At 41.3% G+C, this 14,272-nt stretch overlaps 1 protein-coding gene across 3 annotated transcripts in view; it reads right to left on the bottom strand.

Moving 5' to 3' along the window:
• LOC143288419 (proline dehydrogenase 1, mitochondrial-like) overlaps window positions 1-14,272 on the bottom strand; it is a 45,112-nt gene that overhangs the window by 4,237 nt on the left and 26,603 nt on the right. For all 3 annotated transcript variants that reach the window (XM_076596888.1, XM_076596889.1, XM_076596887.1), the window contains 9 exons: window positions 13,788-13,928; window positions 13,079-13,143; window positions 12,356-12,552; window positions 7,802-7,887; window positions 5,699-5,787; window positions 3,871-4,017; window positions 2,466-2,561; window positions 763-947; window positions 235-323 (listed from right to left, as the gene is read on the bottom strand). In XM_076596888.1, the coding sequence (XP_076453003.1) occupies window positions 235-323; window positions 763-947; window positions 2,466-2,561; window positions 3,871-4,017; window positions 5,699-5,787; window positions 7,802-7,887; window positions 12,356-12,552; window positions 13,079-13,143; window positions 13,788-13,928 (1,095 nt within the window). The remainder of the gene's footprint in view (window positions 1-234; window positions 324-762; window positions 948-2,465; window positions 2,562-3,870; window positions 4,018-5,698; window positions 5,788-7,801; window positions 7,888-12,355; window positions 12,553-13,078; window positions 13,144-13,787; window positions 13,929-14,272) is intronic.

Genomic DNA, 14,272 nt, shown 5'->3' with positions numbered 1-14,272 from the left:
AATAAGAAAGGAAGACAGAAAGAAATGGGAAAAGCCAGAAACAAAAGAGTGCGATAGACAAGAGGGCATTTTTAACACAGATTTATCAAAAGATGGGCAACTGTTGATACTGACAGTGGCCCTGTGTTTGGGCAAGGCAAGGCAAGAAGTTTATGTCGTGTGCCCCCTGGGGGCATTGAAACTGGCATCCCCCTTGGCCTGTAAACTGAGAAAACAAAGAAGGGATGTTCTCACCGAGGGGGAAGCTGACGTAATCACACATTCCCAGCAGCTGGCCGAAGCAGATCAGACGATCATCAGGGCCGATGTTGTACTTCTTCATCCTGAAAACAGTGTTTACAAGCTAGAGTGATGTTGCAGATTGCTACAGATTGGAGCAAAAGTTGTGCTTTTTCAATCCTGAATTTTTTTACAAGTTAGAGCAATGTTACACTACAGATCAAAACAACAGTGTGCTTTTTCCATCCTGAAAATTTTTACACGTTAGAGCAATGTTGCAATATGCTACAGACAGAAGCAAAAAGCAAGAGCAATGCTGCAGTATGCTACAGAACAGAGCAGAAGTTGTAATTTTTCTATCCTGAAAACAATGTTTACAAGTTAGAGCAATGTTGCAGCATGCTACAAACTGGAGCAAAAGTTGCACTACTTTATTTCCATGCTGAAAACTTTTACAGGCCAGAGAAATGCTGTACTAATGACTGATCAAGTTAATGTTGTTGTTACAATTACATAACCTGAAATCAGCAAACTTCTGCTCACAGTTGCACGGCGTGTCTGACGGTGTCCTCGTTGTGTGAGGCGATCATGACGGCAATCTTGCCCCTCTCCCTCAGGTTGATCTGACGCATCACCTCCTCCATCACTGTGTGGTACATGTCCGTCGTCGCATCGTACGTTGGGTTGATCGGGTCCTCGTACCCCACCATCGCCGCTCTCTCTCGCTCCTGGCCACGCACACAAAGCACACATATATACAGTGAAGGTTAAAGGTCCCACAGCCGTTACGACCACCGGAGCAGTTAATTCACATGCACTGTCTAGGGCTCAGCATAGTAAAGGGCCCCAGTCCTCTCTACATTAAAGGTTAAAGGTCCCACTGCCATTATGACCATCAGAGCAGTTAATTCATATGCACTGTTTGATCCTCTCTACATTAAAGGTTAAAGGTCCCACTGCCATTATGACCATCAGAGCAGTTAATTCATATGCACTGTTTCATCCTCTCTACATTAAAGGTTAAAGGTCCCACTGCCATTATGACCATCGGAGCAGTTAATTCATATGCACTGTTTCTAAGGCTCGGTACAGGAAGGCGAGGCCCAGTCCTTTCTACATTAAAGGTTATAGGTCCCACAGCCGTTATGACCATAGGAACAGTTAATTCATTTGCACTGTGTCTAGGGCTCGGCATAGAATGGGGGGTCGGGGGGGGAGCAGTCCTCTCCTTTCGCCACTTTAACCTTCCTCAGCTGTAGTCAGGTACCTATTCACACCATCATGCTAAAAGGAGGAATTGAATGCTGATCACTGGTGAACATTGGATCAGAAGTCTAACGCCTAATTCTGCCACGGCACTTCTTATACACAGAAGATACTTTCCCAAAATCTTTTTTTGTTTTCCTTCCAAAAGTTACATTACCAACAGACAATAAATATACATACATACAAATATACAGACATACATCTTGACAAATGGAAGAACGGACAGACAGGCAGACAGCATGCATGCACTCACATACGCAAGCACACAAAATCTTACTAATCTTACCCAAAACAAAACAAACAAAAAAAACACCCCTCCCCACCCACTGCTTCTCCCTTTCTCAACCTAAATGATAAAAACAGAAAAAGCACCCCCTTATCCCCCACACACACCCCTCCCCTAAAAAAACAAACAAATCAAACAACAATAAAGGGGAAAAAAAAAAGAAAAGAAAGCAAACAATATCATTAACAAAACTGCCCTGACCTGCTCCAAATAGCCTCCTCCAAAGAAAGTAAACAACATCACTGCTTGGAGTGGTGGCCTCGAGATAACACGTCTGCCTGGGAAGTGAGAAAATCTGACAGCAAGGGATCAAACCCCACACTCACCAGTATTTCTCCCCCTCCACTAGACCATGAGCCTTGGTCTGGACTCTAGTCATTCAGATGAGACGATAAACTGAAGTCCCACAGGCAGCATGAACTTAACACACATTAAAGAACCCACAGCAAGAAAAAGGTTGTCCCTGGCAAAATTCTGAAGAAAAATCCACTCTGATATACATGTGTATGTGTGCACGTGAAAGCCTGACTGAATGAAACCAGAAACGAGTGATGAGTGCCTAGATGTAGCGGTCAGTCAGCTCCACCCACACGGGAAAGCAGTTTGTTGTGCAAATGACTCTGTGGAGCATTTGGTGTCTGTTCTCTAGTGCTATAAAAAATATCAATGATAACAAAAACACCAGTGCCCCAACCTGCTCCATGTAGGCCCCTCGCACCAGCTTGGCCCCAAAGTAGAAGTCCTCACGACGCGCAAAGTCCAGATCCACTACCAGATTGTTGTAGGCTTGCTGCAAACATGCAACACACAAAACACATGCTCATTAACCCCTCCACTATGGAGCTCTCTCCACCACTGCAAGGAATGGAGTATACTTCGAGTACAGCGCCGACTTGACGCCTCCTATATAAAATCTCCTCCCGCCTTAAGGAACATTGAGTAGTAAATACCTTGAAATAAGCACACTGATTGGACACACACACAACAAAACAACTTCCCCACCGTTAAGGATCAAAGTATAGTTTGAAATAATACCTTGAATAGCACTGGCCTGACATAATTTTTTTTCTTTTTAAAAACCGCCCCCACTTTAAGTATCAAAGTATACCTTGAAGTTGAAATAGAAATGATCTGACCCCCATCCCCTACCACAAGGAACATGCCATACCTAAATACAGCACTGACTTGGCACCACAGAAACCTCCCCCATCGTAAGGAACAAAGTATATCTTGATGTGGAACTGACTTGACACAAAAAAACTCCCTATCACAAAGAACAAAGTATACCTTGATGTGGAACTGACTTGTCACAAAAAAATTCCCTATCACAAAAGAACAAAGTATACCTTGAAACAGAACTGACTTGACCAAAAAGATCCACCCCCATCATGAGGAACACACCACGAGACAGCACTAACTTGACCACAAAAAAACCCTCCCCCATTGCAAAGAACAAAAGCTTACCTTGAGATGGCACTGACTTGATGCAAAAAAAAACACTCCCCAACAGTAAGGAACAAAGTACACCTTAACCCATTCAACCCTTGGGAGTTTAGAGCCTTGGTAGCATTCTCTGCCTGTCAGGTTTTGGCTGGTCTGCATGAACAAGGGTGCTTCCCTTGAATTTAAATATCTTTAAAAATTTCAAACCATTTTCACCACCATCATCATCAAATAAACTGATGATTCTGGTGCAGATTCATTGATATCTGGGTCATAGTCATGACCAGAGTCCATAAATATTTTGTCATGAACCTGCTGTGCATACAGCTTCTGATGTTTGGTCAAAAAAAAAGAAAAAAAGAAAAGAAAATGCAGCAAATATACCAAAATTGACTAGTTTTCACCTCCAAACTGGCCCAAGTGGACACAGTCGGAAATATTCCAGAAGTTAGTTCCCTTCGCTTGCGGTTTATGCATAATGTAGATTCATGGAAACCATTTCAATAAAAATAATTTTTGACACCCAAGCAATGCTCAAGCGGAGGTTCAGAAAACTGTTCAATGGCTCCCAAGGGTTCAATGAGTTAAAACAGCACTGACCTGACACACACACAAAAACCCCAACTGTCCCACCATAAGGCACACAACCAAATCACCTTCAGGTAGCACTGGTACGTGTTGAAGACCACACTGCGCTCCTTGTTGAACTTGCGCATCATCTCCATGGTCAGGCGGCTGATGGCGTACTGGAAGTAGGTCTGCTCTGCGTCCACCATGATGCGCACCTCTTTCTCCGAGGCATACTGCAGGTTAAAAGGTTAGAGGTCAAAGGTCCCATTACCCAATTACAGCCATCTGGGCAGCGACTTCACATCCACTGTGTTAAGAGCTTGACATAGGAAGTTCAGCATAGGAAGGCAAGTCCTAATCTTCTCCTTCTCTTTTAATCTTCCTAAACAGCAGTCAGGTACCCATTCACACCTGGATGTAGTGAGGAAAATCATGAGTAAAGTGCCTTTCCCTAAGGACACAGCACGATGCCAAAACAGGGCCTCAAACCCTGATCACTGGGGATCACTGGATCAGAAGTTCCAACGCCTGACCGACCACGCTACAGCGCTTCCTGCAGGCTCACTGACTGCAGGCAAAGGGGAGAAGAAACCATGGCAACCCACCCTTACCTGTTGGGTGTCTGACACACCACTGGAGACAGGAATGGTTAGTTTGTTTTATTTTGTTTATTTTCCAAGCTGACACATAAACCACAACAACTAACTATACAAGCAGCCTTTCAATACGTAAGAATATTAGAATTAACAATTGCACAAGCGAGACCGCACACACACACACACACATAACCACACACAAATACATCACAATCACACACACACACACACACACACACACACACACACACACATAAACACACACAAATACATCACAATCACGCACACACATACAGAGAGTCACACAGTTACACCAAAGCAAGCTGAAATTCCGCTTCCAATCATCCTGTGCCTGACCCTCTTATCAATGGGGCCAAAGAAACTCCTGCTATAAAGTATAAATAGCGTGCTATTAATGTGTGTGTGTGTGTGTGTGTGTGTGTGTGTCTGTGTGTGTGTGTGCTCTCACCTGTGTGCTTTACAACAGCAACTCACTGTGTTCATCATGGCTCATTTAATCTGTGAATGGATAACAGCATTTTTTGTGTTTGTTTGGGGGCAGGGGGAGGGGGATCATAAATGATGATGAAAAATGATGAGAGGTAACAAGCCAGGATGGAAAGGGGTTAAGGGGATAGAGGTGAGGGGACATGGAGGTAAGGAGATGGGTGGGGTTCTTGGGGTGGAAAGAGAACCTCTTCAACAGGGGGAATAATGACTATGCTGTACAGTGAGTCGGGTTTATTTCTGGGAGATGAAGACCTCTCCACAGGGGAATGAAATCTATGCTGTAAAATATACCTGGACTGCTTCAATGCAATGCTTCAACTATTTTCAGTGAAGTTAATATATATGTCTCTCTCTCTCACACACACACACACACACAAACGAACACACAAATGCACACATACACACACACACACACACACACAAACACACACACAAGCAGTATATTCACCCTGCTTTCAATTATGGTTAATTCTAAAGATCTGTAGACTAACAAAATAACTGTCACCCATACAGCTAAGTTGGTTTATTTTCCCCTGCCTGCTACTTTGTCGAAAACATGAAAATGTTCGTAATTGAAGAAAATGATCATTTATATGTCATTTATGTTCTGTATACATTTACTGAATGGACGTCTGTTGCTTGAAGAAAAGACGAACTTACACCTTCAAACACACACTCGCAGACACACAAACACACACACACACGTACACACACACACACAAATGTACACAAATCACACATACACACACACACAGACACACACGCACGCACACGCACATGCACACGCACACATACACACAGAACCTACTTTGACCACTGAGTTGATCCGTCGCAGCATGTTCTTCATCTGATCCTCTTCCTTCTCGGTCAGACTTTCCACAATAGGCCTCAGCTTCCCTGTCTGAACAGACAACATATCATTTACCGTAAAGTTCGGTCTATTGAGCACACTGGTATATAAGCCGCACCCACTAAATTTTGGAAAAAATTGAACTTCATACATACATAAGCCGCACTGGCTTATAAACCGCACCTATTTCCGGTACCAGAACACATACTGATACTACAGAAAAGCTGTCAATACTGTAGGTTATGAAATAAACACAAGCGGGAACAACACAAAGAAAAGCAAGCGAAAATACTGCTAGTGCCACAAAAAAAAAACCCAAAAAAAAACACAATGAAAATAAGATCCATAATTTAGGGATAGTCACATTTATTCAACGTCATCCTGCTCACTGAATCTACTGAAATCTTCGTCTTCAGTGTCCAAGTTGAAGAGAACCAGCACAGCTTCCTCCGCCATCTTGTCACTGACTTCAGCTTCGCTTTCACTTCATGAACATGAACGCAAAGTGGAGGTCACTCCTGATTCGCCGCTTGCACTGTCGTCTGCTAGGTCGATCGCCTTCAATTTGAAGGCTGCATCATAGGCATTACGTCGCGTTTTCGGCATGATGAGGGTGTACGCTTGAGCAGAGTAGAACTGAATGCTGATCTGAAGGCTTTAATGTGTGGGGATTTGATTTATAAAACGTGAACAGTTAGCACACTATCCTGAAACTCATCCAAAAATTCATGGACAGAAATCATGATTTTGGTGAGTTGAAGGGCAGCTAAGAATAGACGAGAATGTGACACTCCCGGGATCGTTAAAATCCTCAAATAAGCCACATCATTGTATAAGCCGCAAAGGTTGAAGCTGGGGTAAAAAGTCGCGGCTTATAGACTGAACTTTAAGGTATTTATTTATCGTTCTATTTAATTATTCATATCATATATTCATTTATCACTGATTTATTATTTACCATCATTGCTTTAAGCCAAAATAACCACAAAGGGCCATGTTAGGGCTGAAAAAACTGAGAATATCAATCCAGTTTGAATTATATTTTTTTTTAAATCCAAAAAAAAATCCAAAAAAATCTGGAAAACAAAATTAGGCATAAGTACAGTCATATGCATACACATAACTCCAGGACATGTTGCTGATGTCAACCATTTCATCAATGTTTTATCGGAGAATTCAAAATAAACAAATAAATAAATAACCTGAATAGAAAAATTATTAAACTTAATACACAACGTTATGTATAATAAAAGACATAAAAACAAAAAAAAAAGTCAGCAGGCATCTCTGACGTCCAAGGTACAAAAGGAATACATTATGCCCGATTATCAAAACCAGAAAAAGACAAAAGATGTTCAAGGCTTTCTAGACAAAGAAATATAGGTGAATGAACCAGCAAGGTGGAAAATAAGAAAAAAAGGAAATTTCTTGCACACAATTTCCAGAAGGTGGGGATCCTATTTATACTGGAGGAACCCCTGGCATCCTCAGGGTGGGAAACTGGCAAGAAGAAAAGCAGTCAGAAGAGAAAAAAAAAAGGTTTATATTTCTTGACTGCCACACATGTATATATGTTAAAAGCCATGGGTCCCCACATATGAATTTCTCTAACTGAGCATGAATACTATGTCAATCAAACATTTTCAGCCACAAAATGTGAACGGTATACTGCATCGTCTATGTTTATGCACTCACTCTCAGTTTTCATTTTCATTTTGTTTGATTCTTGCTATTCAATTCATAATAAATGTTCCCAATGCTTCGTGATGTTTAATTGCTGTACTTTTTTTATGCTTGACAGAATATTAAGCACACAATGCAGATGACAATTATCAATATCATAATTATTATTACTATTTTCATCATCATCATCATCATCATCACCATCAAATGAATAAATCACTGCCTTCAAGAACAGACATAACCAGACCTATGATTTAAAATTCAGATTTAGAAGAGGACAAGAAAAAAAAACCCACCTCTTCAAGTCCCACTCTGAAAAAAGAAAAGCCTGTACTTGAACAGCAGATTTAACAACCATCACTGACAACAGTAAAACACCTGCCTTCAAGTCTGGCACGACAAACAGCTTGGAGATGCTGCGGTTGATCTCCAGAAGATTCTTCCAGTCCAGAAGATCCACCTGCCTGGAAACACACACAAACATACGATGATGCTCACTGATGTACCTGAAAAGCTGGACACTAGTTTGTTGTATCGTTAATCTACCTGGAGTCTTGATGATGGGAAGTGCAAAGCCACACTCATTTGGAGTTGTGTACCTTTTATGGGTCAGAGTTACTGCTCTTGTTTGGTATCAACTGCTGAAACTCCTGGCTTTCGTAAAAATTTGTTTCAGCACACAGATGGCAGTTTTTTTTTGTTTTTAAATGAAAATAATACTCAACATGATGAATTCTTAAACAAAAAGGGAACATTACATTCAGACATACACATATTTATACTTGACTGGAACAGCAGTTCTTGGACTATCAGGCAGTACTTTTTTTCCTCATCTTCAACCTGTACAGCTTTCAATACAGTATGCCAAACATATGATCAAATCTGTCATGAATCAGACCTCGGAACCCAGAAATATGATGTTCATGGCAGCGAAAACAAATGAAATCTTCCCATGAACCATAAGGAAAAAAACTCAAAAAAACATTACATTCACACACACAACACACTAGAGGGAGTGGGTACAACACAGACCAACAGATGATACAACATATACAGTTATGTTCCGATGATAACATCAGTGCCTCAACATCTACTTAGGCTGAGGGTGCAAACGAGGCTGCAATAACAAAAGCAATGAACCATCAGCACTTGACAATCCCAGATTACCTTATCAACCCCAACATTACCTTGCCAATCCCTACATTTCCTGGCAATATCTCTGTTATGATCTGATTTCTTCGAAGATGACATGGGTTGCAACTCTACAGCAGAAGAGGTCAGAACATATTCAGTATCAAAGAACATTTTGCTAGGCATAGCGATTCCAGACATGTTCATCACAGATGGCAGGGTTTGTTTTTTTTTTTGTTTTTTTTTGTTTTGCTGCCCCATCATCTGCACCGTTTCAGTGGCATTACTCCCACGCCGCTCATTTGGATTCCCCCATACACAGCTACACCTGGGTTCGTCCGTCGCAGTTCCAGCGTCGGCAGTCCACAGGAAACCATCGATGTTAGGTCGCCAGGAGGCCACACACCAGAGGAGACCCTGCACTGCTGCTGAGTCACTTCAGTGGTGTTCAGTGGTGCCTGTTCTGTTTTAATGTACTTAGGACACCACCTACTAAGCCCCCTACTAACGACAATAATGGCTTAGTCGCGGAGCCAGACTGAGTGGAGACCGCCACCACGTCCCTCAAACAACAGCCCCCCATGAATCTGCCGACACTGACGACATTGACAGGACTCACCCCAAGCACGGAAGTGGAGGGGTATCGAAACTGAGGTCACCATGAGAGCAGGGCATGAAACGCCACAGACTTTGAGACAATTTTGTTTTATATTGATGACAATGAAGAAGGAGGAGGATGACGATGATGATGACAATGTTGCTATGGAGGTCCATTTTGGTTTGGGACTGCGTGACAGGGCTGTACTCTACGCTTCCTGTCATAATGATAACCCGGCGTTAACCAGGCCCGAGAGATACAGACACTTGCAGTGTTGGTCAGGTAATTAGAGCAACACACCCAAAGACGCATCCTTGAAGTGGATGACACTCGACTGTGTGGTCCCAGTCTCCCCATTTAAGCCCACAGCACACTCAACTCTGGGTAGGAGCCGACCACGGGCCGAAAAACCCACCTCCCAGCCATCAGTCCGCGACGCTAACCACTTCGCCACGGCGTCTGGTTTTAGTTCAGCTTACACAAGTTCTTAGCTCCTGCTCAAGCCTGGGAATTTGAGCATATTACCTGTTCTCCACATTATCTACAATCATACTGAAAGGCAGAAACTGCTGTTGAACATGCAAAAATGTGCATGCAGCACACATCCATACTTGAAACCACTAGAACACTGTAATGTTCCACCTAAAACAAGGGTAACATTACCCTGACAAACACTGTTCAGCCATGAAAAATAACCAAAATTCCAACAGTGAAAAATTTGCTGTTTAAACCACAAACAAAGAAACATGCAGGAAAAACTCTTTAAAAAATCCATACACCTTTATCTTTGTTGCTTATAGCCCAGTTGACCATACTGGGCCACATCACAGCTGAAAAAACTTTCAATATCAATCCTGCACAACCTGGAGGGCAAAAAAAAACAACCCTGTAAAGAAAATTAGGCACAAAATACAGTCACATTGATACACTTAATCCGTGGACATGCCTCTCATGTTGACCATTCTGACAGAAAATAATAAAAGGCAGGGACAACAGAAAGAAACAGAAAAAATCAGAAAAAAGAGGAAATTTCATCCACAGAATGAATTTCCAGAAGCTGAAAGGGCCCCAAGAATCCACACAGGGGTAAGAAAACGTAAACAAGCAAAACATGACAAACAAAGGTGTCGATAAGCTTCACATACTGAAACTAAGACACACAGTAAGGGTCAAGTTAAGAAAACAATCAGTGAAATAAAAAACTGCAAATCATACTCACTTATGCACACATAAACTACACACAGAAGATGGAAAAGAACACAGAAGAAATAGGAGACAAATCTCATCAACACAATAAACACACAACAACACAGCAGAAATGCCTGCATGCACAAGACATGGAGACAAAACACTGAGAAACTCACGGTGGAAAAATCCTCCTCCGCAGCGCCAAATAAAAAAGACAGACTCGCAGAAACTGACAAAGATGAAAATGGAACAAACTGGGCAAGGAGCCAAAACTTTGAAGAACACACACAAAAAAAGCAGTATCAACAGAGAACAGGCCAAATGAGCCAGAACAAAACTCAAAAACAAGGAACACTTGCGACACAAGTCCACCACACACTCCCAGGGGAAAAGTACCCGGGATCCTTTGCACCTGACGGACTACAAAACTTATTTGTTTGGGAGTTGTGTCCATTCTGGTGAGTAGAATCATGTGTAACTGACATTGTTTGGTTGTTGGAGAAGCATTTATTTACTGCATGTGTTTTCATTGATAAATGTAAGTCATGTGTGCACATGAAACCTAAGATCAGGCTCCAGAATGCATACGTAATTCCATCTTCCTGCATGTGTGCATGACATGGACCGTCAAGGCAAATTTAGAAAGAAGAATCCAAGCCACAGAAATCAGGTTTTAATACAGGATACTGAACATCAGATACACTGATCATATCACCAATGAACATGTGTGCCAAAACATAAAGCAGCACACTGAACCATATCAAGATCTGCTGCCATCAGTTTATAAAACTATGTTGGTAACAGCCACCTAACACCTTGCTAAAATAATCCTCTGGGAAACTGTTGAGAGAGGAAGACAGAGGTGAAAACAGAAAAAAATCAAAGACCTGACAACATTGCAGAATGAATGGGAAAACCATTTGCAGAAAGCCATGCTATGATACACAACCAACAGACCTGGAGGACTAGAAAAATAGTTCTTCTGTGCAGTGCTCCAATGATTCCTTGCAGAGTAAAGGGAAAAGAAGATGAATAAGATTACCACTGTGGTATAAAACAGTTAGGTAGATAATAATCATAATAAGTTGTATAAGCTCTCATGTTCAGAGTTGGTTAGTACAGTGATTACTTATCATCTTTTCTCTACTTTGTATTTGTATCTCCTATATTGGTAAGACAGAACCAGATAGTCTTGGAACAACAGACACAGTATAATAAACAGGAAAACAAATAGTACAAATTATGAACACTGGTTGTGGAAAATGGAGGGTAGATTAGAACATTTCAAAAGAATTTGAAAATAAAAACAAACAGACACAGGTTTTGTGAGTTAATCAATTAAGCATATTAGCTGTAAATATTTTGTTTTGCAGTGAAATCATTTGTATAAAAGGAGAAATAAAACTGCTTTGTGCATAAGTCCTGTACAAATACCCAGGAAGACTGCAGTGTTTGCTGAAATGGTGGGAATCTTTTGAATAAAGTTCTTCTCCCTGAACACTTGCCAACAAATCACACTTGCCCTGGAGTGGACTGTTGTATAAGAGATACATAATATTCACTCAAGCAACCATGCTGACTAATAAGTATATTTACAAATACCTACTTTATACTTTATATATAAATATCAACAACACTGGCAAGCACCAGCATGCTTTTCAATGAACAGCTGTTCAAAGAGAGGATACAGGGCACTGAAGCTAGTTCTCATTCTCACACACTCTTCAGTAATTATCATGGGAATAACTAGTCATTCTTTCAACTTCTCCCTGATTATCACAGGAATAACTGGTTCTAATTCTTACAATATCTTCCTACTAATCCAAGGGAAGAAAAAAAAATCATCAGAACTAATTCTGACGAATCCTTTCCCGTTTATCAAAACAACATTAGGAACAAAAATGATCCACAAAACCCATCAAAACTTTTTTTTTCTTTTAAAATCCCTCAAAACCTACACGAACCAATATCAGGGACAGAAAAACAGAAGAAAAAAAAAAGTCTATCACACTCACCCACTCTGGGTCACCTCCATAATGGACACTCGCTTTCTGGACCCTCTGTCCTTCAAACTGACTCCCATCTCAGCCAGCCGCCGATCAAAGTCCTCCACCTCAAAGCGTCGCCCGCCGATCTCATGCGTTCCCTCCGGCATGTCATTGAACAGCGTGATGAAGTTCTTCACCGTTGTCAGCACCTCTGACATCTGAAGCTGGAGGAGAGAGAGCAGTACAAGAAGGTGAGCAGACAGTAGTTTCCTGACAGCAAGGCGCTTCGACAGATTTTAACCACACACAAAGAGGAGGACTGTATTATAAGGTGCATGGGTCAAAGTTGAGGATGAAGGTATTGCCTTATAGTGCATGATATATGGTAACTGTTTCTACTTTTCATTGCATAATTGTACTGTTCTTCGCTCACAACAGATTTTTTTTGTGTGAAATTCTAGGCTGCTTTCCACTCGGAGGAGACCTGGCCTCCAAAACCTGGTGCACATCAAAATGATAATAAGAAGTCAAGCATTCGTGGGTTCACTGTCACTACCTTGGCCATGTTCACACCTTCTGTTCAATGTCGATGTCAAGGCCCTGACATAATCATCAGAGCTCTCTTCACATGGTGTGTAAAAACATACAGTTTGTCCCCATCAAACTGGTCTCCCTGATTCACAATGTTTGCCTAATGAAAAGAATTGTTCTGTGGCCTTACAAATCACAGCACCAACTAATTATACTTACCAACAACTGTGGCTTTCCCAGTGCTGTCATCTTGATGGCTGCCAGGCCAGACTTCTCTGTGGCATCTGATCAACAACAACAAAAAGGACATACAGTGGGATTTTCTGAATAATAATAAATAACAATAACAACTACAGCAATGAGGAGAAGAAGAGAAGAAGAAGAAAAAGAAGAATTGGGTCTTAACTCTTTTAAAGCAATGTACCCTCCATACGGAGCAGTACCACAGTGCTTTACGGTTTTGTTCTGAAATGATAAAACAGAACATCTCAGACATTTATTTCTTAATCAATTTATCCACAGATGCCAAAAGCAGAACACCAACAGCTTAAGAAATAAAAAATCATATAAAAATACAGCAGATCCAGGTGCAAAACCATGATCCAACCCACATACACCCATCAATAATTATCAAGACATACGTACCTATTCATCAAACCAACATCACGTCACAAGACCAAAATCCACACAGATGAAAGATAGATAATATAAAGTAAAAGCTATAGTGAATATGAAGATACACGTTGAGTTTCTCATATAACATCCATATCATTATGTATTTGTAACTCTGTTATCAATTTTGTATCTCACTCTCCCTTCTCATTATCTCTGTAAAAACACACACACACACTCACACAATCACTCACTCACTCACTCACACACACACACAAACACACACACACACACACACACACACTTCTATACTAACGTGAGACAGCATCAATGCAGTCAAAAATGATTTCCATGTTACGGTCACACTGCTTTTCGTCTTCATAGAAATAGGTTCTGGCGCTGACCACTTTGTCACGGCGGTCACCAAACTCCTCGTAGGCTTGGAACTGAGCAGCACCTGCACATAGCATCAGAAAGACGCAAAGTATTAAACAATAATGCAACATTAACATTAGGGAGGGTTTGCAGCCCCACTTTCGTCTGATTTTTGTGGAGATTCCCCAGTTATTTTTAGCGAGAACCGTGTGTGCACGCATATCTCCATTTTCTGGTTTTTTTTCAGATCACCGAAGGGCTAAAATTTAATTGTGGAAATTGCTGTCCTGATGGAAGGATTCTGAACAATTTCCGTGAGTGTTTATGAGTTTACAAGACAAGAATACTTGGTTATATAATCATGCCCATTACTTTTGCTTTAGTCTTCTGTGTTTCCTTTGAGCATGTTCCTTGTCACATCTGATC

This window comes from Babylonia areolata, chromosome 12 (assembly GCF_041734735.1).
Source record: "Babylonia areolata isolate BAREFJ2019XMU chromosome 12, ASM4173473v1, whole genome shotgun sequence".
NCBI lineage: Eukaryota > Metazoa > Mollusca > Gastropoda > Neogastropoda > Buccinidae > Babylonia > Babylonia areolata.
The sequence above is the reverse complement of the archived record's forward strand: the minus strand, read 5'-3'. Positions and strand labels throughout refer to the sequence as shown.